The sequence below is a fragment of the Pleurodeles waltl genome, chromosome 12 (genome assembly GCF_031143425.1).
Source record: "Pleurodeles waltl isolate 20211129_DDA chromosome 12, aPleWal1.hap1.20221129, whole genome shotgun sequence".
Lineage (NCBI taxonomy): Eukaryota > Metazoa > Chordata > Amphibia > Caudata > Salamandridae > Pleurodeles > Pleurodeles waltl.
The window spans coordinates 56554285-56580945 of record NC_090451.1 but is presented as its reverse complement, the minus strand read 5'-3'; the positions used below and the strand labels follow the sequence as shown (position 1 = coordinate 56580945).

Genomic DNA, 26661 nt, shown 5'->3' with positions numbered 1-26661 from the left:
TTTCTCCCAGCATGTGGGGGTCATTTATTTGCTTTTCTGTTCGGGCCGCTGGCCTTTCCTAGTGGTCCTAAAAAAATATGCCAGACCATCTACCCTAAATAGGGCGGACAGTGTGAGGAACTTTGACTGAAGATCTTAACGACTTGGCTGGTGAAAATATAGTGAGATCCCTAACTCTAAATACAGAGTGAGAACTACGGGTTTGGCAGGCAGGATACCCAGTGACATTTGTGGCAGAGTACTATGTCCACCAAACTCTTAATAGAATCCTTTGTCTGTAAACTGTGAGCTGTGAATGTCCAATGAAAACCGACTTTACATTACTCCTTCTTGGCAGGATAATTGTGTCTTTGTGCGCAATGTGGAGCAGAAGAATACAGATAAGGACAACTATGGAGATGTGTGCGACAACTGCCGCAATGCTAAAAATGATGATCAACGAGACACTGACCTAGACGGGAGGGGCGATGAATGCGATGATGATATTGATGGGGATGGTGAGTCATTTATTAGGTCTGATTTAGAGACATTAGTTGTGTTGCCAAAGCCATGTTCTCTAAAAACTTCTTAACAGAAATACGTACATATATACAAACATAGAAGAAATGTCAGTCTACCCATTGGTCTGTTCAACTGTCATTCACATTAGCATTTCCCCATCACATTAATCCTAGTTTATTTTTAGCTGCTGTCTCTCTTGCACTGTGAGAGATGTCATTTTGCTTGATCACATGTGCACAGCCGTCTGAAAATTAGTTCACTTCAGGGCCGAGGATAGTGTGCCTGGGCTGCTCCGGCACTCCTTTTATTTTTATATTTTTTAAACAATAGCATTTTTTTGTGTATTTTTCATATATTTGCAAAACTGAATTATAAAAGCATTGCACGCTCTCCAAGGCTAAACCTGTTCGATTTGCAAGGGCTTGTTAGGTCGAGTTCACCAAACTGGACAGCTGTCTGGTTGAAAAAGACCTACTGTGGGCTTACCAAGAACTTACAGGGGGCTTGAAGGCTTCTCTATTGCTTACCTTTGTTTGCCTTTAATTGCACTCTCACTTCTTTGCTTTTCATTCGATGGCTTGTTTTATCCATCTTATTCCATCTTGTGTTTGTCCCACCCGTGGAGCATAGCTCTTTACCATCCTCTTGGTTTGGCTGACTTGTACCCTTCCAGTTCTTACATTTAGGAAACTATTTTTTATTTTAGTTCGGCATGCCAATAGAGTGTATGTGTTTCCCAGCTCTCTCCCTTGTGTGCTCCCCAAATGCTCCTGTGCTCAGTGTTTCTCTCTCCTGTAATTCTACCCCTTCTAAGTTGTACTCTCCCTTGTGTGCTTTTCCCTTGCTCCCTGTGTTGCTGTTCCCCATGTGTGCTGCTCGCTCTCTCGAATGCATCCCTCCACCATCACCACTCCATGTTCTTCTCACCAGGTCCTCGTCTGCTTCTCCACTGCATTGCTTTTTCACCCATCCCATTTGTTCTTCTCTCCCTTGCACACTGCTTTTCCACTCTTCATCTGCCCTGTTCTCCCGCCTGCTCCCCCTTTACTCCTCACAGTCCTTTTTGTAAAAACGTTTGCGCTTTCTCACAAAACAATGTCTTGGGATGCTGTTAAAGCAAACGCCGTCCTGACCACAGGTAAAAGAATCTTTAGAAATGGTTAGGGAAAGCTAGCCTGGAACTAGCCCACTTGCTGGTCTGACTAAAGAAGTTGCATGGCACTTTTCCAAAATATTTTTTTACTTAGTTTGTTACAGTCTTCACCTTAAGGAAATGTTCAGAAGCATTTATTGACCAAATTCAAGAACTAAAAGCGTAAGTAGGCCAAACAAACATGGCCTAAAGACCTCTTTGTCTCCATTAATAGAAGGTTAATGATACACAACAATTATGGCATTTTTTATTGAATTCATTAAATCTTTTTTAGTGGTAAATGGTACATTTAAGGCATCCTGTGTAACTTATGAACCATGACTTACAAGTAAACTTACAGGCTCCATCTTGTTACAGGGATTAAAAACATACTCGACAACTGCAAACGAATCTCAAACCGCGACCAAAGGGACAGTGACGGCGATGGTGTAGGGGACGTGTGCGACAGCTGTCCCAACGTCAGGAACCCAGACCAGGTAAAACTGAAGCCCAGTCTGTTGAATGAGCTGAAGGAAAGATTGTTAGGAAGGGTTTAAGCCAATCTCTCAACTTTTTGAGTCAACAAAGAGGGTGAGTTTAGGTGGCATTAGAGGGTGAACCTGTTGAAATCTATGACGACAAATACATTTCAGAATGGTGAGGAAGGTGTTCAGAGTTTGTGATCCCCAGGGGCGTAGCTTGGTCTGTAAGACTGACGCAACGTTAAAACGCATTATATGAGGGCAGGGTGCATGAGAGAGGGGCTTAAGGGGCAGTGGAAAGGGAGAGCAATGCATAATGGTAGGGGTACTAAGTGAGGGAAAACACTAAGGGGGTCATTCTAACTTTGGAGGAGGTGTTAATCCGTCCCAAAAGTGACGGAAAAGTGACGGATTTACCACCAGCCGTATTACGAGTCCATTATATCCTATGGAACTCGTAATACGGCTGGTGGTATATCCGTCACTTTACCGTCACTTTTGGGACGGATTAACACTCCTCCAAAGTTAGAATAACCCCCTATATTTTGTAAACTTACCAACATTTTGGAAGACTTACAAAACGGAGAAAGGGAGCGAGTGTGTGCGTTTTTGTCTGTGTGTGTGTTAACATTTCTGGTGAAGTCTGAGCTGACTGAAAGGTCTTGTACCCAACTACTTACCAGAAAATAAATGTATTTGAGGGGGGAGTAATGCCCCTCTGAAGCTACGCCCCTAGTAATCCCACTGAAGTCAAAGAGAAGCTTTTTGCTTGCTTGGAGGTTGAAGTGCGAGCCACAGATGTTGGCACCCTCCATAGGAGGTAAGTTATCAGGTATGCTTCCTTTCTGCATTGACATTGCTGCCTCTTATTATATAGCCAAGTGGGTTTTGAGACCTGGGAAGGCTTAGAGAAAGAAAAGGGTTCTAAGAGCATAAGTGGACTGTTACTGCGTCATGATTTTAATGGCGTGCCGCGGTCTAGTGTCGCACCTGTGTAGAGTTGTGACCCCAATGCCAGGAATCTACTTTCTCTGGCCAGGGGGCCATGGGCTATAAATCAGAGGGCAGACTGGTAGTCTGGGTTGACCCCCCCCAAATGTACAGTGGTGTGCTGCGTCTTATTTTGCGATGCGTGCAGGCCTGGTCATATGCTGCACGCGCCATCACACTGGCGATGAGGATGGGCCCTCTGTCCCCACCGCTTCTGACACAAACAGATACTGGACTCCCCGTGCCTGTCGAGCGCTCCAGCTGCCTGCTGCCCGGCACCACGCCGATGCCACCAAAATGCAATGCGGGTCGACACCTCCAGCGGCGGCCTAGGAGGCACAAGGCTGCCCTCAGATGCTGGCAGCGTATAGCCTTCCTACAGCTACTTCTGTCTCCATCGTCGGAGGCCTGTAACAGCACATGTGAGGTGCCGCGCAAGAGCCCTGCCCACCAACCACACCCAAAAAGTCTCCTGCGGCCTACCAAGCCACACGCTCATGCTAGGCTCAAGTGGCGCTATCCCTGCGTGGCTCCAGCACCATCCATATTCCACTCTAAGGCTGGGGTGCCCAGATCAGTGCACTTTGGTCAGTCTCTACACTGTGGTTTGCAGCACAGGACCTGGATGAGCCTGGGAGCACGTGAATCTTGCAGCTGGGGGCGTCATTGCCAGGTACTGTGTCACTTACCCACTTGCATTCTACCAGCTCACCGCCCCCCCTACACAATGCTGCATACCTCCATAAAGACCACGGGCCACACCCATCGCTCCATTGCATTAAGGACTGCCTAACGTGTGCCATGGCTGACAACACAACCACATGCCAGCCCCCCCATCACACCTTCTGCAACAGCATACCATGGTTGGCGCTCTCATGCCATTCAGTGAATTTGTACACCCCGCAATGGCATCCCCTCGTTGGAAGATTTCGGTTGGCAGATGTAGGAAGTTGGCTCTGTATGTGCTATTTCAAAGTAAGGAATAGCATGCACAGAGTCCAAGGGTTCCCCTTAGAGGTAAAATAGTGGTAAAAAGAGATAATACTAATGCTCTATTTTGTGGTAGTGTGGTCGAGCAGTAGGCTTATCCAAGGAGTAGTGTTAAGCATTTGTTGTACATACACAAGACAATAAATGAGGTACACACACTCAGAGACAAATCCAGCCAATAGGTTTTTATATAGAAAAATATCTTTTCTTAGTTTATTTTAAGAACCACAGGTTCAAATTCTACAGGTAATATCTCATTCGAAAGGTATTGCAGGTAAGTACTTTAGGAACTTCAAATCATCAAAATTGCATGTATACTTTTCAAGTTATTGACAAATAGCTGTTTTAAAAGTGGACACTTAGTGCAATTTTCACAGTTCCTGGGGGAGGTAAGTTTTTGTTAGTTTTACCAGGTAAGTAGGACACTTACAGGGTTCAGTTCTTGGTCCAAGGTAGCCCACCGTTGGGGGTTCAGAGCAACCCCAAAGTCACCACACCAGCAGCTCAGGGCCGGTCAGGTGCAGAGTTCAAAGTGGTGCCCAAAACACATAGGCTAGAATGGAGAGAAGGGGGTGCCCCGGTTCCGGTCTGCTTGCAGGTAAGTACCCGCGTCTTCGGAGGGCAGACCAGGGGGGTTTTGTAGGGCACCGGGGGGGACACAAGTCCACACAGAGATTTCACCCTCAGCAGCGCGGGGGCGGCCGGGTGCAGTGTAGAAACAAGCGTCGGGTTTTCAATGTTAGTCTATGAGAGATCTCGGGATCTCTTCAGCGCTGCAGGCAGGCAAGGGGGGGATTCCTCGGGGAAACCTCCACTTGGGCGAGGGAGAGGGACTCCTGGGGGTCACTCCTCCAGTGAAAGTCCGGTCCTTCAGGTCCTGGGGGCTGCGGGTGCAGGGTCTCTCCCAGGCGTCGGGACTTTAGGTTCAAAGAGTCGCGGTCAGGGGAAGCCTCGGGATTCCCTCTGCAGGCGGCGCTGTGGGGGCTCAGGGGGGACAGGTTTTGGTACTCACAGTATCAGAGTAGTCCTGGGGTCCCTCCTGAGGTGTTGGATCGCCACCAGCCGAGTCGGGGTCGCCGGGTGCAATGTGGCAAGTCTCACGCTTCTTGCGGGGAGCTTGCAGGGTTCTTTAAAGCTGCTGGAAACAAAGTTGCAGCTTTTCTTGGAGCAGGTCCGCTGTCCTCGGGAGTTTCTTGTCTTTTCGAAGCAGGGGCAGTCCTCAGAGGATGTCGAGGTCGCTGGTCCCTTTGGAAGGCGTCGCTGGAGCAGGATCTTTGGAAGGCAGGAGACAGGCCGGTGAGTTTCTGGAGCCAAGGCAGTTGTCGTCTTCTGGTCTTCCGCTGCAGGGGTTTTCAGCTGGGCAGTCCTTCTTCTTGTAGTTGCAGGAATCTAATTTTCTAGGGTTCAGGGTAGCCCTTAAATACTAAATTTAAGGGCGTGTTTAGGTCTGGGGGGTTAGTAGCCAATGGCTACTAGCCCTGAGGGTGGGTACACCCTCTTTGTGCCTCCTCCCAAGGGGAGGGGGTCACAATCCTAACCCTATTGGGGGAATCCTCCATCTGCAAGATGGAGGATTTCTAAAAGTCAGAGTCACCTCAGCTCAGGACACCTTAAGGGCTGTCCTGACTGGCCAGTGACTCCTCCTTGTTTTTCTCATTATTTTCTCCGGCCTTGCCGCCAAAAGTGGGGCCTGGCCGGAGGGGGCGGGCAACTCCACTAGCTGGAGTGTCCTGCTGGGTTGGCACAAAGGAGGTGAGCCTTTGAGGCTCACCGCCAGGTGTGACAATTCCTGCCTGGGGGAGGTGTTAGCATCTCCACCCAGTGCAGGCTTTGTTACTGTCCTCAGAGTGACAAAGGCACTCTCCCCATGGGGCCAGCAACATGTCTCGGTTTGTGGCAGGCTGCTAAAACTAGTCAGCCTACACAGATAGTTGGTTAAGTTTCAGGGGGCACCTCTAAGGTGCCCTCTGGGGTGTATTTTACAATAAAATGTACACTGGCATCAGTGTGCATTTATTGTGCTGAGAAGTTTGATACCAAACTTCCCAGTTTTCAGTGTAGCCATTATGGTGCTGTGGAGTTCGTGTTTGACAAACTCCCAGACCATATACTCTTATGGCTACCCTGCACTTACAATGTCTAAGGTTTTGTTTAGACACTGTAGGGGTACCATGCTCATGCACTGGTACCCTCACCTATGGTATAGTGCACCCCGCCTTAGGGCTGTAAGGCCTGCTAGAGGGGTGTCTTACCTATACTGCATAGGCAGTGAGAGGCTGGCATGGCACCCTGAGGGGAGTGCCATGTCGACTTACTCGTTTTGTCCTCACTAGCACACACAAGCTGGCAAGCAGTGTGTCTGTGCTGAGTGAGAGGTCTCCAGGGTGGCATAAGACATGCTGCAGCCCTTAGAGACCTTCCTTGGCATCAGGGCCCTTGGTACTAGAAGTACCAGTTACAAGGGACTTATCTGGATGCCAGGGTCTGCCAATTGTGGATACAAAAGTACAGGTTAGGGAAAGAACACTGGTGCTGGGGCCTGGTTAGCAGGCCTCAGCACACTTTCAATTGTAAACATAGCATCAGCAAAGGCAAAAAGTCAGGGGGCAACCATGCCAAGGAGGCATTTCCTTACACAACCCCCCCCCAAACGAAAGAGGATGAGACTAACCTTTCCCAAGAGAGTCTTCATTTTCTAAGTGGAAGAACCTGGAAAGGCCATCTGCATTGGCATGGGCAGTCCCAGGTCTGTGTTCCACTATAAAGTCCATTCCCTGTAGGGAGATGGACCACCTCAACAGTTTAGGATTTTCACCTTTCATTTGCATCAGCCATTTGAGAGGTCTCTGGTCAGTTTGAACTAGGAAGTGAGTCCCAAAGAGGTATGGTCTCAGCTTCTTCAGGGACCAAACCACAGCAAAGGCCTCCCTCTCAATGGCACTCCAACGCTGCTCCCTGGGGAGTAACCTCCTGCTAATGAAAGCAACAGGCTGGTCAAGGCCATCATCATTTGTTTGGGACAAAACTGCCCCTATCCCATGTTCAGAGGCATCAGTCTGCACAATGAACTGCTTAGAATAATCTGGAGCTTTTAGAACTGGTGCTGAGCACATTGCCTGTTTCAGGGTGTCAAAGGCCTGTTGGCATTCCACAGTCCAGTTTACTTTCTTGGGCATTTTCTTGGAGGTGAGTTCAGTGAGGGCTGTCACAATGGATCCATATCCCTTCACAAACCTCCTGTAATACCCAGTCAAGCCAAGGAATGCCCTGACTTGAGTCTGGGTTTTTGGAGCTACCCAGTCCAGAATAGTCTGGATCTTGGGTTGGAGTGGCTGAACTTGGCCTCCACCTACAAGGTGGCCCAAGTAAACCACAGTTCCCTGCCCTATCTGGCATTTGGATGCCTTGATAGAGAGGCCTGCAGATTGCAGAGCCTTCAAAACCTTCTTCAGGTGGACCAGGTGATCCTGCCAGGTGGAGCTAAAGACAGCAATATCATCAAGATAAGCTGTGCTAAAGGACTCCAAGCCAGCAAGGACTTGATTCACCAACCTTTGGAAGGTGGCAGGGGCATTCTTTAAACCAAAGGGCATAACAGTAAACTGATAATGCCCATCAGGTGTGGAGAATGCTGTTTTCTCTTTTGCTCCAGGTGCCATTTTTATTTGCCAGTACCCTGCTGTCAAGTCAAAGGTACTTAGAAATTTGGCAGCACCTAATTTATCAATGAGCTCATCAGCTCTTGGAATTGGATGGGCATCTGTCTTGGTGACAGAATTGAGCCCTCTGTAGTCCACACAAAACCTCATCTCTTTCTTTCCATCTTTGGTGTGAGGCTTGGGGACTAAGACCACTGGGCTAGCCCAGGGGCTGTCAGAGCGCTCAATTACTCCCAATTCCAGCATCTTGTGGACTTCCACCTTGATGCTTTCCTTAACATGGTCAGACTGTCTAAAGATTTTGTTTTTGACAGGCATGCTGTCTCCTGTGTCCACATCATGGGTACACAGGTGTGTCTGACCAGGGGTTAAGGAGAAGAGTTCAGGAAACTGTTGTAGGACTCTCCTACAATCAGCTTGCTGTTGGCCAGAGAGGGTGTCTGAGTAGATCACTCCATCTACTGTGCCATCTTTTGGGTCTGATGACAGAAGATCAGGGAGAGGTTCACTCTCTGCTTCCTGATCCTCATCTGTTACCATCAACAGATTCACATCAGCCCTGTCATGGAAGAGCTTAAGGCGGTTCACATGGATCACCCTCTTGGGGCTCCTGCTTGTGCCCAGGTCCACCAAGTAGGTGACCTGACTCTTCCTCTCTAGTACTGGGTAAGGGCCACTCCATTTGTCCTGGAGTGCCCTGGGAGCCACAGGCTCCAGAACCCAGACTTTCTGCCCTGGTTGGAACTCAACCAGTGCAGCCTTTTGGTCATACCAAAACTTCTGGAGCTGTTGGCTGGCCTCAAGGTTTTTGGTTGCCTTTTCCATGTACTCTGCCATTCTAGAGCGAAGGCCAAGTACATAGTCCACTATGTCCTGTTTAGGCTCATGGAGAGGTCTCTCCCAGCCTTCTTTAACAAGGGCAAGTGGTCCCCTTACAGGATGACCAAACAGAAGTTCAAAGGGTGAGAATCCTACTCCCTTCTGTGGCACCTCTCTGTAAGCGAAAAGCAGGCATGGCAAGAGGACATCCCATCTCCTTTTGAGTTTTTCTGGGAGCCCCATGATCATGCCTTTTAATGTCTTGTTGAATCTCTCAACCAAGCCATTAGTTTGTGGATGGTATGGTGTAGTGAATTTATAAGTCACTCCACACTCATTCCACATGTGCTTTAGGTATGCTGACATGAAGTTGGTACCTCTGTCAGACACCACCTCCTTAGGGAAACCCACTCTGGTAAAGATACCAATGAGGGCCTTGGCTACTGCAGGGGCAGTAGTCGACCTAAGGGGAATAGCTTCAGGATACCTGGTAGCATGATCCACTACTACCAGGATATACATATTTCCTGAGGCTGTGGGAGGTTCTAGTGGACCAACTATGTCCACACCCACTCTTTCAAAGGGCACCCCCACCACTGGAAGTGGAATGAGGGGGGCCTTTGGATGCCCACCTGTCTTACCACTGGCTTGACAGGTGGGGCAGGAGAGGCAAAACTCCTTAACCATGTTGGACATATTGGGCCAGTAGAAGTGGTTGACTAACCTCTCCCACGTCTTGGTTTGTCCCAAATGTCCAGCAAGGGGAATGTCATGGGCCAATGTTAGGATGAACTCTCTGAACAGCTGAGGCACTACCACTCTCCTAGTGGCACCAGGTTTGGGGTCTCTGGCCTCAGTGTACAGGAGTCCATCTTCCCAATAGACCCTATGGGTTCCATTTTTCTTGCCTTTGGACTCTTCAGCAGCTTGCTGCCTAAGGCCTTCAAGAGAGGGACAGGTTTCTTGTCCCTTACACAGCTCCTCCCTTGAGGGTCCCCCTGGGCCTAAGAGCTCAACCTGATAAGGTTCAAGCTCAAAAGGCTCAGTTCCCTCAGAGGGCAGAACTTCTTCCTGAGAAGAGAGGTTCCCTTTCTTTTGCTGTGTTGCAGTTGGTTTCCCAACTGACTTTCCTTTCCTCTTGGTAGGCTGGGCCATTCTTCCAGACTCCAGCTCTACTTGTTCACCCTGTGCCTTGCACTGTGCTCTTGTTTTCACACACACCAGTTCAGGGATACCCAGCATTGCTGCATGGGTTTTTAGTTCTACCTCAGCCCATGCTGAGGACTCCAGGTCATTTCCAAGCAGACAGTCCACTGGGATATTTGAGGAGACCACCACCTGTTTCAGGCCATTGACCCCTCCCCATTCTAAAGTAACCATTGCCATGGGATGTACTTTTCTCTGATTGTCAGCGTTGGTGACTGTGTAAGTTTTTCCAGTCAGGTATTGGCCAGGGGAAACCAGTTTCTCTGTCACCATGGTGACACTGGCACCTGTATCCCTCAGGCCCTCTATTCTAGTCCCATTAATTAAGAGTTGCTGTCTGTATTTTTGCATGTTAGGCGGCCAGACAGCTAGTGTGGCTAAATCCACCCCACCCTCAGAAACTAGAGTAGCTTCAGTGTGGACCCTGATTTGCTCTGGGTACACTGTTGATCCCACTTGGAGACTAGCCATACCAGTGTTACCTGGATGGGAGTTTGGAGTGGAACCTTTCTTGGGACAGGCCTTGTCTCCAGTTTGGTGTCCATGCTGTTTACAGCTATGACACCAGGCCTTTTTGGGATCAAAGTTTTTACCCTTGTACCCATTGTTTTGTGAAGAGGCTCTGGGCCCACCCTCCTGTGCAGGTTTTTGGGGGCCTGTAGAAGACTCTTGACTATTTTTAGTTTTGGTTGTCTCATCACCCTTCCCCTGGGGAGTCTTTGTGACCCCTTTCTTTTGGTCACCCCCTGTTGAAGTCTTGGACACCCTTGTCTTGACCCAATGGTCCGCCTTCTTTCCCAATTCTTGGGGAGAAATTGGTCCTAGGTCTACCAGATGCTGATGCAGTTTATCATTGAAACAATTACTTAACAGGTGTTCTTTCACAAATAAATTGTACAGCCCATCATAATTACTTACACCACTGCCTTGAATCCAACCATCTAGTGTTTTCACTGAGTAGTCAACAAAGTCAACCCAGGTCTGGCTCGAGGATTTTTGAGCCCCCCTGAACCTAATCCTGTACTCCTCAGTGGAGAATCCAAAGCCCTCAATCAGGGTACCCTTCATGGGGTCATAAGATTCTGCATCTTGTCCAGAGAGTGTGAGGAGTCTATCCCTACACTTTCCTGTGAACATTTCCCAAAGGAGAGCACCCCAGTGAGATCTGTTCACTTTTCTGGTTACACAAGCCCTCTCAAAAGCTGTGAACCATTTGGTGATGTCATCACCATCTTCATATTTAGTTACAATCCCTTTAGGGATTTTCAACATGTCAGGAGAATCTCTGACCCTATTTATGTTGCTGCCACCATTGATGGGTCCTAGGCCCATCTCTTGTCTTTCCCTCTCTATGGCTAGGATCTGTCTTTCCAAAGCCAATCTTTTGGCCATCCTGGCTAACTGGATGTCCTCTTCACTGGGGCTATCCTCAGTGATTTCAGAGGTGTTGGTCTCTCCTGTGAGGGAACCAGCATCTCTGACTATTATTTTTGGAGTCAGGGTTTGAGGGACCCTGTTCTCCCTAGATAGGACTGGTAGGGGGGAATTGTCCTCCAAGTCACTATCCTCTTCCTCTGAGTTGCCACCCTCAGAGGGGTTGGCCTTTTCAAACTCTGCCAAAAGCTCCTGGAGCTGTATTTTGGTAGGTTTGGGGCCCATTGTTATTTTCTTTATTTTACAGAGTGACCTTAGCTCCCTCATCTTAAGATGGAGGTAAGGTGTGGTGTCGAGTTCCACCACAGTCACATCTGTGCTAGACATTTTGCTTCTAAAAGTTGGAATACTTTTTAAGAATCTACAACTGGTTCTAGAATCTAATTCAAACTTTTACAAACTTTTAAACTCTAAAAGAAATGCTAAACAGGATCTAACACAAGGCCCTAGCAGGTCTTTTAAGAATTTAGAAAACTTTTCAAATTGCAAAAATCAATTTCTAATGACAATTTTGGAATTTGTCGTGTGATCAGGTATTGGCTGAGTAGTCCAGCAAATGCAAAGTCTTGTACCCCACCGCTGATCCACCAATGTAGGAAGTTGGCTCTGTATGTGCTATTTCAAAGTAAGGAATAGCATGCACAGAGTCCAAGGGTTCCCCTTAGAGGTAAAATAGTGGTAAAAAGAGATAATACTAATGCTCTATTTTGTGGTAGTGTGGTCGAGCAGTAGGCTTATCCAAGGAGTAGTGTTAAGCATTTGTTGTACATACACAAGACAATAAATGAGGTACACACACTCAGAGACAAATCCAGCCAATAGGTTTTTATATAGAAAAATATCTTTTCTTAGTTTATTTTAAGAACCACAGGTTCAAATTCTACAGGTAATATCTCATTCGAAAGGTATTGCAGGTAAGTACTTTAGGAACTTCAAATCATCAAAATTGCATGTATACTTTTCAAGTTATTGACAAATAGCTGTTTTAAAAGTGGACACTTAGTGCAATTTTCACAGTTCCTGGGGGAGGTAAGTTTTTGTTAGTTTTACCAGGTAAGTAGGACACTTACAGGGTTCAGTTCTTGGTCCAAGGTAGCCCACCGTTGGGGGTTCAGAGCAACCCCAAAGTCACCACACCAGCAGCTCAGGGCCGGTCAGGTGCAGAGTTCAAAGTGGTGCCCAAAACACATAGGCTAGAATGGAGAGAAGGGGGTGCCCCGGTTCCGGTCTGCTTGCAGGTAAGTACCCGCGTCTTCGGAGGGCAGACCAGGGGGGTTTTGTAGGGCACAGGGGGGGACACAAGTCCACACAGAGATTTCACCCTCAGCAGCGCGGGGGCGGCCGGGTGCAGTGTAGAAACAAGCGTCGGGTTTTCAATGTTAGTCTATGAGAGATCTCGGGATCTCTTCAGCGCTGCAGGCAGGCAAGGGGGGGATTCCTCGGGGAAACCTCCACTTGGGCGAGGGAGAGGGACTCCTGGGGGTCACTCCTCCAGTGAAAGTCCGGTCCTTCAGGTCCTGGGGGCTGCGGGTGCAGGGTCTCTCCCAGGCGTCGGGACTTTAGGTTCAAAGAGTCGCGGTCAGGGGAAGCCTCGGGATTCCCTCTGCAGGCGGCGCTGTGGGCGCTCAGGGGGGACAGGTTTTGGTACTCACAGTATCAGAGTAGTCCTGGGGTCCCTCCTGAGGTGTTGGATCGCCACCAGCCGAGTCGGGGTCGCCGGGTGCAATGTGGCAAGTCTCACGCTTCTTGCGGGGAGCTTGCAGGGTTCTTTAAAGCTGCTGGAAACAAAGTTGCAGCTTTTCTTGGAGCAGGTCCGCTGTCCTCGGGAGTTTCTTGTCTTTTCGAAGCAGGGGCAGTCCTCAGAGGATGTCGAGGTCGCTGGTCCCTTTGGAAGGCGTCGCTGGAGCAGGATCTTTGGAAGGCAGGAGACAGGCCGGTGAGTTTCTGGAGCCAAGGCAGTTGTCGTCTTCTGGTCTTCCGCTGCAGGGGTTTTCAGCTGGGCAGTCCTTCTTCTTGTAGTTGCAGGAATCTAATTTTCTAGGGTTCAGGGTAGCCCTTAAATACTAAATTTAAGGGCGTGTTTAGGTCTGGGGGGTTAGTAGCCAATGGCTACTAGCCCTGAGGGTGGGTACACCCTCTTTGTGCCTCCTCCCAAGGGGAGGGGGTCACAATCCTAACCCTATTGGGGGAATCCTCCATCTGCAAGATGGAGGATTTCTAAAAGTCAGAGTCACCTCAGCTCAGGACACCTTAAGGGCTGTCCTGACTGGCCAGTGACTCCTCCTTGTTTTTCTCATTATTTTCTCCGGCCTTGCCGCCAAAAGTGGGGCCTGGCCGGAGGGGGCGGGCAACTTCACTAGCTGGAGTGTCCTGCTGGGTTGGCACAAAGGAGGTGAGCCTTTGAGGCTCACCGCCAGGTGTGACAATTCCTGCCTGGGGGAGGTGTTAGCATCTCCACCCAGTGCAGGCTTTGTTACTGGCCTCAGAGTGACAAAGGCACTCTCCCCATGGGGCCAGCAACATGTCTCGGTTTGTGGCAGGCTGCTAAAACTAGTCAGCCTACACAGATAGTCGGTTAAGTTTCAGGGGGCACCTCTAAGGTGCCCTCTGGGGTGTATTTTACAATAAAATGTACACTGGCATCAGTGTGCATTTATTGTGCTGAGAAGTTTGATACCAAACTTCCCAGTTTTCAGTGTAGCCATTATGGTGCTGTGGAGTTCGTGTTTGACAAACTCCCAGACCATATACTCTTATGGCTACCCTGCACTTACAATGTCTAAGGTTTTGTTTAGACACTGTAGGGGTACCATGCTCATGCACTGGTACCCTCACCTATGGTATAGTGCACCCCGCCTTAGGGCTGTAAGGCCTGCTAGAGGGGTGTCTTACCTATACTGCATAGGCAGTGAGAGGCTGGCATGGCACCCTGAGGGGAGTGCCATGTCGACTTACTCGTTTTGTCCTCACTAGCACACACAAGCTGGCAAGCAGTGTGTCTGTGCTGAGTGAGAGGTCTCCAGGGTGGCATAAGACATGCTGCAGCCCTTAGAGACCTTCCTTGGCATCAGGGCCCTTGGTACTAGAAGTACCAGTTACAAGGGACTTATCTGGATGCCAGGGTCTGCCAATTGTGGATACAAAAGTACAGGTTAGGGAAAGAACACTGGTGCTGGGGCCTGGTTAGCAGGCCTCAGCACACTTTCAATTGTAAACATAGCATCAGCAAAGGCAAAAAGTCAGGGGGCAACCATGCCAAGGAGGCATTTCCTTACAGCAGACTAGAGAACTACTTTGTGGCCACTCAGAAACACGGCAGAGCAGTCAAGGGGTCAGTCACTCCTTCTGCACTTTGAGGGGGATGAGATATATAAATTGTTTAGACACCTCCCAAACATCAGAGCTGGTGATGACTACGAGGCAGCAGTCAGGGCCCTGAATATGCACAACTGAGCCCAGACTTCAAACGTTTCAAACTCCGCAAAGCACTCCAAAGAGAAGGGGAGTCCATCGACCAATTCTACGCTCGCCTCAGGGAGCTGGAGAGCACCTGCACTGAGGATGATCAACTGAAGGAAATCCAAGCCTAAATTATCCAAGGGTGCAGGAACAAGACACTAAGGGACCTGATCCTGAGGCAACCCAACATCAGCCTGGATGACATACTAATCATGGCGCTCACAATGTCTCGGCGGCCCAAGTGGCTGAAATGGACTTAGCCCTAACACAAACACCCAAAAAGACCCCGTAGTAAAAGTGGAATGTGCCAACGCAGTTCTAGCGCAACAGACCAGGAGAAGGTTCAAAGCGGCTGCCCCAGCCAAACAAGGAAGCCGCTGCTGTGAGAGGGACGAACACAGCCCAAAAGAGTGTCCAGCCCAAGGAAAGACATGCTCCTCCTGTGGGAAACTAAAACACTTTGCAGCAGTTTGCAGGAGCAGCGCAAGAGGGAAAAGCACAAGAGGAAGGAGTGCTACCCCAAGAACCATTAAACAACTGTCGTTAGAAGACCCAACAACACACACTGCGTGCTATCGGACTGCACAGTGTTGTGGATGACTCATCTCCTGAAGAGGAAAAGGTGTTCCTGATATCATTCACAGAAGACTTGAAGAGGCACAGGAGGCCTCAACCAAAGTGCGTAATTGAGATAGCTGGGCCCCAGTGAAGGCCCTAATAGACAAAGGAGCATCTGTGAACGAAATGAGCATACAACAGTATATGCGCCTTCGGCCCTGCCCCATACTAAAATGGTCGACCACCAGAATCTTCACCCACGGAAGCAACACACCGCTACAACTCAAGGGGCAAATGATCGTAGATGTCAGATCCAACGATAGAGAAATATGAACTACATTCCTAATACACTCAGCCCCTGCCAGGGAGCACCATCAACACTTGAGAGCCACTATCAAGCGATTGTCAGATTACAGCCTCACCTTGACAAAGAGAAGTGCTCCTTTTTCCAAACAACATTGGAGTTCTTCGGATATGTTTCCAGCCAACAAGAAATCCAAGTCGATCCACGGAAGTCCGAGCCCATCAAGCAAGCACCCGCACCAAAGACTGTGACAGAGGTACGCCATTTCTTGGGCATGGCCATGTTCTCAGGCAGATTTATCCCCAACCTCGCCACTTTATCCGAGCCATTGCGAGCTCTAACGAAAGCTGGCACCCCATGGGTGTGGGGTGACCGCAAAGACAAAGCTTTCCAGACATTCAAAGAACCACTGCTGTGCGACACCACCACGGCCTACTTCGACCTACTAAAGAGAACTGAACTAACAGTCGACGCCAGCCCCATAGGCCTGGGAGCCGTCCTAATCCAAGAGGTTGAAAATTGTCAGTGGGCCCCCCTCACCTATACCAACAGAGCTCTAACCCCTCTACGCACAAATAGAAAGGGAAGCCCTGGCAATCAAGTGGGGTTGCGGACACTTCCACTTATACCTTCATGGAAGGCCATTCAGAGTAATCACAGACCACCAACCGCTAGTGCCGTTATTCAAGGAAACAGCCCTGCACCTACCCCCGCGGATAGAGAGGTGGGCCATCCAGTTCAACACTATGGCATGGAAGTGGTGTACCGGCCTGGAGTGAAGAACCCGGCTGATTTCTTCTCTAGGCACCCAGCCGAGCAAGCAGGGGGACTCATAGGAGATACGAAGGATACGGAAGCCCATGTGCGATCCCTTGCCAGTGCCAGCTGCCCAAAGACCGTCGACCTAAAAGAAATAGCCGCTACCACTACGGAGGACACTGTCTTGGCTAGAGCAAAGCGAGCCCTAGATGGAGGCTCATGGAGACACTTCCTCAAGGACACCAATGGGTGGGCGAGCGCGCAAGAGAGACAGGTTGTCAAAACTGTGGAGAGTGCAGGACGAACTTAGTCTGACCCCGGATGGCCTCATCCTGCGAGGACATCGCCTGGTCATTCCAGCAAGCCTACAACAACGTGTCACCACACTTGCACATGGAGGACACCAAGAAACCACAAAAATGAGGGCATGCATGAAGGAGAAGGTGTGGTTCCTGAACCTAAAAGCAGAAGTGGACCATTTAGTGAAGCAATGTCCAGCTGCCAACTAACCAGCACCCCAGAAACAGCGGCACAAGTCATAACCGAGGAGCCCTACACCAAGCCGTGGTCCAAAGTCAGCCTTGACTGTGGAAGCTTCCCTGGTGGACGGATCACGCTAGTGCTGATAGACAGTTATTCCAAATACCCCTTCGTTGAGATCACCACATCCACCGTTTTATGTAAGGTGGCCCTGGTCCTTGAGAAAGCCTTCGCCATGTTCGGGCTAACCGATGAAGTCAAGACAGACAATGGGCCCCTGTTTCAAGGGGATGAATTCCAGGAATTTCTGAATGACCTGGGGCTCGAGTACCGCAGAACCACTCCACAGTGGCCTCAAGCGAACGGAGATGTCAAGCGCCTCATGCCCACCTTCAACAAGGCCCTCTGTATCACCACATGGGAAGGAAGTGATCTAGAACTCAACCTGCACTGTTTTCTAAGAGTATAGAGGAACGCCTCATTGTACCACGATGCAAGCACCATGGTCCCTTATGCTGAAGGGGGCAAGGAGAGACACTGTACCCACTCATCCCAGATCGCAACCACCTCAGTTTCATCCTGCGCATGCCCAAACGAGACGACAAGAGACGAATGACTGGGCGAGCCGGAAGAGGCGTGCAACGACCCGGTGCCTGTGAATCGGCGACCGGGTAACCATCAAAGACCGAAAGTTCGGCTGGAAATTCCGCACACCGTATGAGACCGGTGTATGGGTTGTCACCAGAGTGGCCCGCACCATGGTAACAGCGCGAAAAGGAGGTGAGGCAGTGTCCCAAAACATCTCCTGGCTTCGCAAGGTAATGTTTGAGGAACCACAAACTGAAGAACCAGAGATGATCCCCCCCTTCATCAGAGGCCTGTGTCCAGTAGTCCAGAACCCCGAGCCCGCTATTCATCCAGTACCCAAGCGAACTGGAGACACCATGCTCTCGAGAGGGTGACCAGTCTGGGACCCAAGCCAAAGAGCACCACTCCCGGACTCAGAGGTACAACCTCTGGCCCAGTCCGCCACCTAGCCAGAGACTGAGAGACTCTGTATGTTGACTGCATTATTGAGCTTTGAATAAATTTGGATAGGGATGAAATGGCACGTCCCGGTCTGCAGTCTCGCCCGTGTAGGGTGCTGACTGTGACTAGGATGCCGGGAATGGACTTCCCCTGGCCAGGATGCTAGGGGCTATAAATAAAAGGGGAGAGTGGTGGTCTGGGTCAGTCCGCCCCCAAATACACAATGGTGTGCTGCGGCTTATTTTGCGTCACGCGCAAGCCTGGCCATATGCTGCACGCGCCATCACAATGATGATTTAGGATTTGTTCTTTATAGAGGTGCATGCATCTTCGAACTCTTTCCTGAATCGGAGCTGAGTCAGGGAGGCCCTGATGGATGCGGGGATGTCATTCCAGATCCTGGGTGCAGGGTGAAGGCAGCTGCAGCTGTGTGTTGACCTTGTTCCGTGTCTGAACATTATGTCTCAGCTTTATTGCACAATAAAGATGTTTTCTGCTGTCTTGTTGGAGGCCTGTGCGTCTTCCTGCTGAACGCCGCGCCTCACTGGTCTCCATTTTGTGGACTCTTCACAGCCTCGATTCCCAGAGCATTTTCCCGCCCAGTTCTTTGTGTGTGGGGCTGGGGGTCTTCCGGGTGCCCATTCATGCCTGGTGCGCCCCACGCTGCCTGTTCCGACCTGGTCTGGGGGTTCGGTTATTCGCCTTTTTATTACCCGCATTTTACAGCACAGAGACGGGGGCGGATGCAAACATCGCGCCGCAAAGATTGTTGCTGGGAGTTCTAGCCTCGGGGACACCGTGCTTGCATTTTTTAAGTATTCAGCAACGCTGCCCATGTTTCCATGGAGAAGTGTTTTGCATCTATAGACGAGTTTTTTCAGGTTTCATGTTTTTGTTGGTAGCAAGGCCATTCCATGATTTCCAGGCTAGATTGCATCTCTTAGAACAGCCTTTGAGGGGGTTGACTTTTTTTGTTCTGTCTGAAAACGTGTTTCTTACGTGTCAGAAGGTGGCTCTTGTAAGGTTGTAGTTAGTACATACGCAGGCCCCCGCGCTATATGTTTAGAGCAGTAATAGGGAATTGTTGACACCCACGGGCAACTAACTGTTCATGAACTATATTTTTTAAATGCACGATTTAGCGTCAGGGTTGGAAAACGTGCTGTAAAGACGGAGATTGCATCATTTCGACGCCTCGTCAGGGATAGTAAGCGCTATATAAGTACGATTGCAATACGTATGGAAAATAATTTAGGTACGGCACGTGTCACACTGCCCCCCTCGGGAGAGATAAGAGCCACCCTACACTGTCGCTTTAAATCTCCCCCCTTTCTCACCTCCCCACACCCCAGTACCGCCCAGCCCCATGCATGCAGAAAACTTTATTCACTGGGCGTTTCACACCTCACATTTTAATAAACCAAAAAAAATAGAAAGTTTCGGTTGAACTTCGTATAATTCAGAAAACGGGAAAAGGGTAAAACAACTGTTCAGATTCAGACAATAATATAACCGATGTAGGCTGATAAAACAGTATAATGTCTAGAAGTAAAAATATGTATGAAATAACACCCACAAGTAAAGTTGCACCTAGAATAGGGGTGTCCGAAATAAGTCCAGGAGAGTTGGATTCGATCCATATTTTCACGATAACCACAGACAATGCAAAGGAGTCCCATTTAGTGACACGGTATGTACATTTTCCAGTGTATATATCCTGAAAATCTGGCATGGACCTGGCCCTCTTGGACCTATGATGGACACCCCTGTCTTTGAGGAGAGCATTATTTTTGGAAAAATATTTTTATTAGAGGATAATATTCTTCTTTAAAGCAATCAGTTCCATTGTGAGAAGGAAGGTGTACGTCTGCGAATGTGGGTGTAGACAAAGATGGTGAGGTGTGTTGTATGTGCAAGAAGTAGGGGAGGAGGACGCCATTCTCTTACGTCTGCAGTACTAGAGTATATTTCAATAGTGGTTGGAGGTAAATTCGAAACAAATCAATCAATCATATTTATAGAGCGCTACTATTCACTCGTAAGGGTCTCAAGGCTCTGACAAAATGTGAGGAACCGTCCAATTGAATTGTGCCTTCTTGGGGAGGTGTGGCTTTATGTGTATCAAAGATCTTTAATGCTGATATGAGGAGGTACTTGGACAATTCCCTTGAAGGAAATGATGCATTGCTGTGCACATTAAGATGCTTTTATCGAGGCACTGTATGCCTTTCCTGACAGCCTTTTTCAAACCTAAAGGCCTTACCTAGAGTTTGGCACGCGGAGTACAGTCCGTCAGAGTGGAGGAGGGCATTACCTCTGCTACCCAGATTAGCGCAATGGTTATCTCCGAACATTGAAGACCCCCACAACTGACAAGAAGAATTTCCTCAACAGGATGGAAGGCGTCGCCGCCTTGATGAAGAACAGCTGCCTCAAACTCAAATCTGACAAGACCGAGATCCTCATTCTGGGACCCTCCACATCAGCTTGGGACGACTCCTGGTAGCCAGCCACCCTCTGCACCCCCCTCCCCCCCCACCTCAACAAACCACGCATGTAGCCTTGGTTTCATCCTGGATTCATCGCTCACCATGACCCGCCAACTCAGTCGCATCCTCCTGTTATCACAGAGTCCAATTTCTCCAGATGATCTACTAATGGATCCCAAAGGACCTGTGAAGACCGCAACCCATGCCCTGGTTACCAGCAGACTCGACTATGGCAACGCCCTCTACGCTGGCACCAGCCAGAAGAACACGCAGAAACTGCAGCACATCAAAACGCCTCCGCCAGACTCATCCTGGACGTTCCCCGCCACAAACACATCACCTGAGACCTCCACCTTCTACTCCCCTGCCAGACCCTCCTGCTCTGCTCAACAGGCACCAGCCACCGTACCCTGGATACAGAAGACCTCGGCTGGAGGAAGTTCCTTCGCCTACCTAGCGGGAAAGAGCTGGAACACCTTGCTCCTTCTCCTCAGGCAGTCACCATTGTTACCTCAATTCAGGAAGTACCTTAAGTCCTGGCTCTTCAACTGAAGCACGGAGGACAGATCCCCTCAGCGCCTTGAGACTCTTACGGGTGAGTAGTTGCGCTCTATAAATCCTGATTTGATTTGAAAGGAACTGCAGTCATGGCTGTTTGGTGGACGGTCACCATTGGTTTTGACAGACATCCACCATACTTTTTCTCTTTTTTATGTTTTTCAAAGACAAACTCACAAAGCTGGAGCTTGTTTTAGTAAACAAAAAACTCTCCCAGGATGCATGGGTATTAGAAAATGGGTCATTAGTTGTGTGGCCTGCACAAGTGATGGGTCCACATTTGTCCTTCACTGGGAACCAAACACCCTATTGCACCGCTTGACTCTCACAGGGTAGCGAAGCAGAGTAGTCCAAGGCTTACTCAAAGGAGATGGTGTGGGTTTGCAATCACCATTCACAAGTATGCAACAATAACACTCAATAACTGACTGTCCAGGCTTTGCTTTTTCTCTTGAAGAAGGGAAAAGTACATTTATTACACACATTACTCAATACTACACAACATTTTACAAATATACCCAAAAGCTGGTGGAAATACCTCTGGGTGTCATTGTGTAACCATTTATATTTCTCACACAGGGAGCTTCAGACTATCAAACCACATGTAAAAACATTTACGTTTATTAACTATGCAATATTTGAGTAGGACTTACAGTGACAATGCCTAATTTGGTCAATAAAGCATCTCTACCTGTAGCATGAGTATCAGTTTCATTATTCAAATAAAGCATTTGCAAAAATATGTTGTAGGCCTGTTTGACTGGTCTGGGCTATCCAGATCACTATTAGCCTGAACAACGCAATTTAACCACAGCCCCTAAAGGGCATCACTTCCATAATTATATCACCTGATGTAATTATAGACTTTCATCCCAAGGGGGGTTGCCATTGTTTTACCACATTCAATTGCACCACATTTATAGAAAACAACTCAGTAAAACAATACTACACACTTTTACACATTCCTTAGAGAACCATGCAGTTAACAGTCTCTCACCCCTAAGGGGAGTCCCTCCATAGGTGCCCAATACATGGTCCCTTGGCAGGCCACAGCCTTGTAGCTTTGCCCATCTCCCACAAGAGAAGACATCCCCTCAGCTGTAGAGCAAAGTCTCCAGCCTAGAGAATTTGAAAATCGCCACAACACCCTTGAGGGGTGATCTTTTTCAAGCCCCCAGAGACTGAGGGTTGAGATGTTAGAAGACTCTCTTGCGGGGAGACTGCACTTCTCCTGCAGCTTACCCGTGCATTTAGTAGGACTCTTGGGGTGATCCCGCTCTCCCGGGGGTCACAAATGCCCAAAAGCAAGCAACTTTGACATAGAGAATCATTGAGCCTCGCAAGGCATTATGGGAAGCTTCTCCAGGAACGTGCGTGTCGGATGAGTGGCTCTCCTGCTGTACTGGGGAGAGCCACTTGGCTTGGTATTTTGCTTTTAACTAGCGTCCTTGCATCGTGACCTTCGAACTTCTTGGGGTGTCCAGTCCCACCCAGACACCCCGCCTGGTTGATCCTCGTTGGAGGGTGGCTCGGGTAGTCCCCCCTCAGCTGGCCTCGCCGCCTCCCAGTGCAGGCAGTGGCTCACCAGCTGTCGGGGCACTCGGCAGCAACATCCTTGTCTGCCCACTCGTGCGGGTAGTCATGCATAAGTGGTCTGCCCTCCCGCCCCCATCAGTCACAGGCACTGGAAGTGGGGAAGGCGGGCTACACAGGGGAGTGTGGCTGCACTCCCCCAGCCTCCTCCAAGCGTCGGGCAGATGGATTGGTCCTGGGCCCCCTCTCTGGTAATGCGGGGGAGCATGACGGCGCTCCCAGTGGCATCTTTGCCTCACGGGATCCCAGGATGGGGTCAGGGTCCCCCTTTTCGGATGAGGCGGGGGTGCACGAGAGCGCCCGCCCTTCATCTAGCTCTTCTTGGGGTCTTAGGAAGCTCCTTATAACACAGTGGGGTGTGACAACACTCCCTGCGCTCATCCCCTGGTTCGCAGGGAAGCGTGATGGCGCCCCCCCCTCCTCCTGTGTTATACTGGGGCAGTCCGGGGCCCAGGGGCAAGTTGCATGTTGGCGGCGGAGCGCAATGCGCTTTGTCACGGCTGAAGAAACGTCAAACTTTGCCAACCTTTGAATGATGAGATCTCAGGCGCGTTGGGCCAATTTAATTGGTTTTGGCTCAGTTTGCTCCAGGTGGTGAGCCCTAGCACCCTGGAGCACTTTCATCAAGCACCCTGGCCTGAAAGGTTGACAAATTTGGCAGGGAATTGGTTGAACAGGCTCCTTGCGCCATATTCCACTTTGCTCTCACTTTGGGCCTCTCACCTGGTGCAGAGCCCAGTCTCTCCCCACTGGTCCTAGGGTCAATCAAAGTCAGAGTCTTTGTTCCTGGGGAAAGTCAGGGGGCTCCTTCTCCCATTTGTCCATGGCGTCAGCCTCCAGTCCCAGGGTTCCTCAGCAACAGCACATCCAAGAGAGCTTTCTCCCCTGCGCAGGACCTTTTAAGTGGGGGCAGGAGTGACCAGCAGGGCTGTGCCTCTGGCCTATCCTGGTGTGCCACATCACCTCTCCACCCCTGCCTCCTCCTCCTTGCACAGTCTTCTGGGATAGCTCAAAATGGCATCACCCAGGACTCTGTTTGCACATGTGTTCTGGAGGACTCAGCTCCACCCTTCACTGACATCACGGCCAGGACCTTCCCCTAGCGAATCTTCAAAGGAGCACCCCCCCCACCTTGGCTCCAGAGATCTGGGCTCTCTCCTTTGTTGAGTAGCCTGGGGCAGGCCCTTGCCTGGGAAAGGATGACAGCTGCTTGATTGATACCAAGCCACTCCATCCAAGACCTTCCTCCTTCAGAGTTGACTTAAGCACTGTTATTTGCTTCCTTTGAAGGGTGAGGCCTTTGTTCCTGCCGCTGGTGAGAAAAGTAATTAACCCAGCCCAGCAGGGTCACAAAAGGCCTGGGCTCTGGTCCAGAGCTGAGTCAGAGGAATGTGCCATTCCTGGATGGCCCATAAGCTGTAAAGATACGCTTTTATATTCCACAGTAGTGTTCTTTTCATACAGGTCTCAGTGTACATGGGTGCGTCTCTGAAATCTTTAGCCTGTAAGGAATTGGAGTTGTGCCCTAGGCAGCCCTTCTTATAGGCATATAATGGGGTGCCACCATAGTCCAGAGAGTGAAGCACACTGACTCTCCCTTTCTTTGTACATCCACATTATAAGGCCTATTCCAGGTCACTACCCATTCTGTATAGTCCCTTCTGCACCAGGCTGCCTGCGAGCAGTCCTTGGGCTGCGCACGACATTGAGTCTCCCATGCACAGCCCCCAGATGTGCGCACACGCATGTGCACATGTCCATGTAGAACCAGCCTAATGCCATTTATCCTTTCTGCATCACAGCGGCATTGTCTTAAAAGGCGGGTACTGGTGGTCACCACGCACAGTCCATTTTACCATGAGTTTACTGTGGGAGCGTCCCAGGTTATGAGGCTCCCCTCAGAAACCAGGTGATCAAAAAGTGAAAATTCCGGGTGGATTAGATGGTCAGAACAGCCTTCTCACAGTGGGTTATGCCATTTTTTCCTGTCTCTCATTACCAGGTATTTGTCACAGACAAGCAAAAAAAAAATTACACCATCCACCCCAAATGGGGTGGACAGTAAGGGAAAGTATCCCATTGACAGCGCCAACAGGGCTTCCTCAACAGAAAACTTAAGGTCTGCCTCTCTCTAATTGAGGTGGGCGGACCGAGGGTTTGGGGTGCAGGGTACTCTGTCACGTTTGCGGCAAGGTATTCTGTCCACCAAGTTCTAAATCAGGCCCTGGTGTTAGGCAGATGGAGTTCTACCATCATGTAGAACAGTGACAATCATACGTTCTAAGTATTATTGCTGATGAAGAGATATCCGGTATTGTGAAAACTACTGTGTAGCAGGTGGCAGTATGGAGCAGGTCCCAATGGGCTTATGGGAAATGAAGTTTTTGTGGGAAAGTTTCAGCCTCTTTTCTCTTTTTATTGCTCCTGTGAGTTTTGAGTTTTGGAGACTTCTCAGGTTTGTCTGGAGTGCAAGGCAGTGCAGTGGCGGTTGTACACTAGGTGCACAAAAATGATTCTGAGATGGACCACTCTTGCCTAGTTACAGACCTTTGTGATGTTGCCCAGCAGTTTCATATACCTACATCTTTTTATTCATTCTTGCCAGAATGCCTCATTACTGCTGTTTTGAGACCTCCCATTGTTTTTCAAGGGTCTTATAAAGGCACTGCCCAGGAGTGTTACCTTTTTTGGCCTTTCAACACAATCTTAAATCCCCAGTTAAGTTTGCAAGGCTCACCCGGTGCACACCCCGGTCTGACTCACCAGAGCTCCCACAGGAGCGCCCCAGCAGCTGTTCAGTTCTTCATATCTTTTCACCCTGTCATAACCTTGCAAAGCAAACACAACTTTCTCTACTTGTCAGCTCAATGATTGTATAATATACCAACATCCTGCTACTGATATAAACTGTGGCTGGCAGGCAGTCTGTCACCGGGTTCTCCGAAAAGCTAGATGTGTTCATATACCTACAGATTAATAACCAGTTTAACATTTTGGCAGGTTGTAAATTTACTTATTGGGTCTTTAATCTCACACATGCCTTTTCTAATCATGACTATTTCGAGTAATGTTATTCTTTTCTTTGTAAATAGGTTTTTAAATCCTCCTTGTAATGCATTGTAGTGTGGATGTATATAGCGCTTGCGGCTCCTAACAAGTGGTTCAAGCACTTTGCAGAAGAGTCGTGCTCTACTCCATGGATCCTGTAGTTGTTTTGCAGTGTGACTTGTAAATGCTGCAGTCACTCATCCAACCTTATTAGAACTGCTACATCAATAAATTGGGGGCCGATTTCTAATCCTGCAGAAAGTTAGTTGTTAATTGTTGTTATTGATGCAGATGGTTGAGCTGTGTATCAATTTGCGTTCTACTTCTGTCTCTGATTATAGGGAGTGTGTATTATTCTGTTGTTGGGTAGTCCCAGTGCACTGTGGGATTGAAAGCAGTGATGTTGTTAGAGAACACACCACTACCTGCTGTTGGCCATGCTGGGAGAGACTGGGTCAGTACACTTTATATCCTAACTGAAAGGTTTATATCATTTTCATATTTGTTTTATTAGGCAGATGCGGATCATGATCTTGTGGGTGACCCCTGCGATACAAATAAGGACAGGTAAGCCTCACAAGTGGTTCTTTTGAAGATGCATATATCCTGTATATGCACTTACCCTGGAGATGCACATACCCTGTCGATGCACATACCCTGTATATGCACTTACCCTGGAGATGCCCATACCCTGGAGATGCCCATACCCTGGAGATGCACATACCTTGTCGATGCACATACCTTGTAGATGGACAGACCTGTAGATGCACATACCTTGTAGATGGACAGACCCTTTAGATGCACATACCCTTTAGATGCACATACCCTAGAAATGCACATATCCTAGAGATGCACATATCCTGTAGATACACATACCCTGTAGATGCACATATCCTGCAGATGCACATACCCTGTAGATGCACTGGAGATGCACATACCCTGGAGATGCACATACCCTGTCGATGCACATACCCTGTCTACCCTGGAGATGCACATACCTTGTTGAGGCACATGCCCTGTAGATGCACATACCCTGTAGATGCACATACCTTGGAGATGCACATACCTTGGAGATGCACATACCCTGTAGATGCACATATCCTAGAGATGCACATATCCTAGAGATGCACATACCCTGTAGATGCACATACCCTGTCGATGCACATACCCT

The 26661-nt window shown here is 49.1% G+C and overlaps 1 protein-coding gene across 1 annotated transcript in view; it reads left to right on the top strand.

The window, feature by feature from the left end:
• Positions 1 to 26661, top strand: part of COMP (cartilage oligomeric matrix protein) — a 181728-nt gene that overhangs the window by 71227 nt on the left and 83840 nt on the right. The window contains exons 10-12 of the mRNA XM_069217074.1: positions 338 to 497; positions 2012 to 2130; positions 26005 to 26057. Coding sequence (XP_069073175.1) covers positions 338 to 497; positions 2012 to 2130; positions 26005 to 26057 — 332 coding nt within the window. The remainder of the gene's footprint in view (positions 1 to 337; positions 498 to 2011; positions 2131 to 26004; positions 26058 to 26661) is intronic.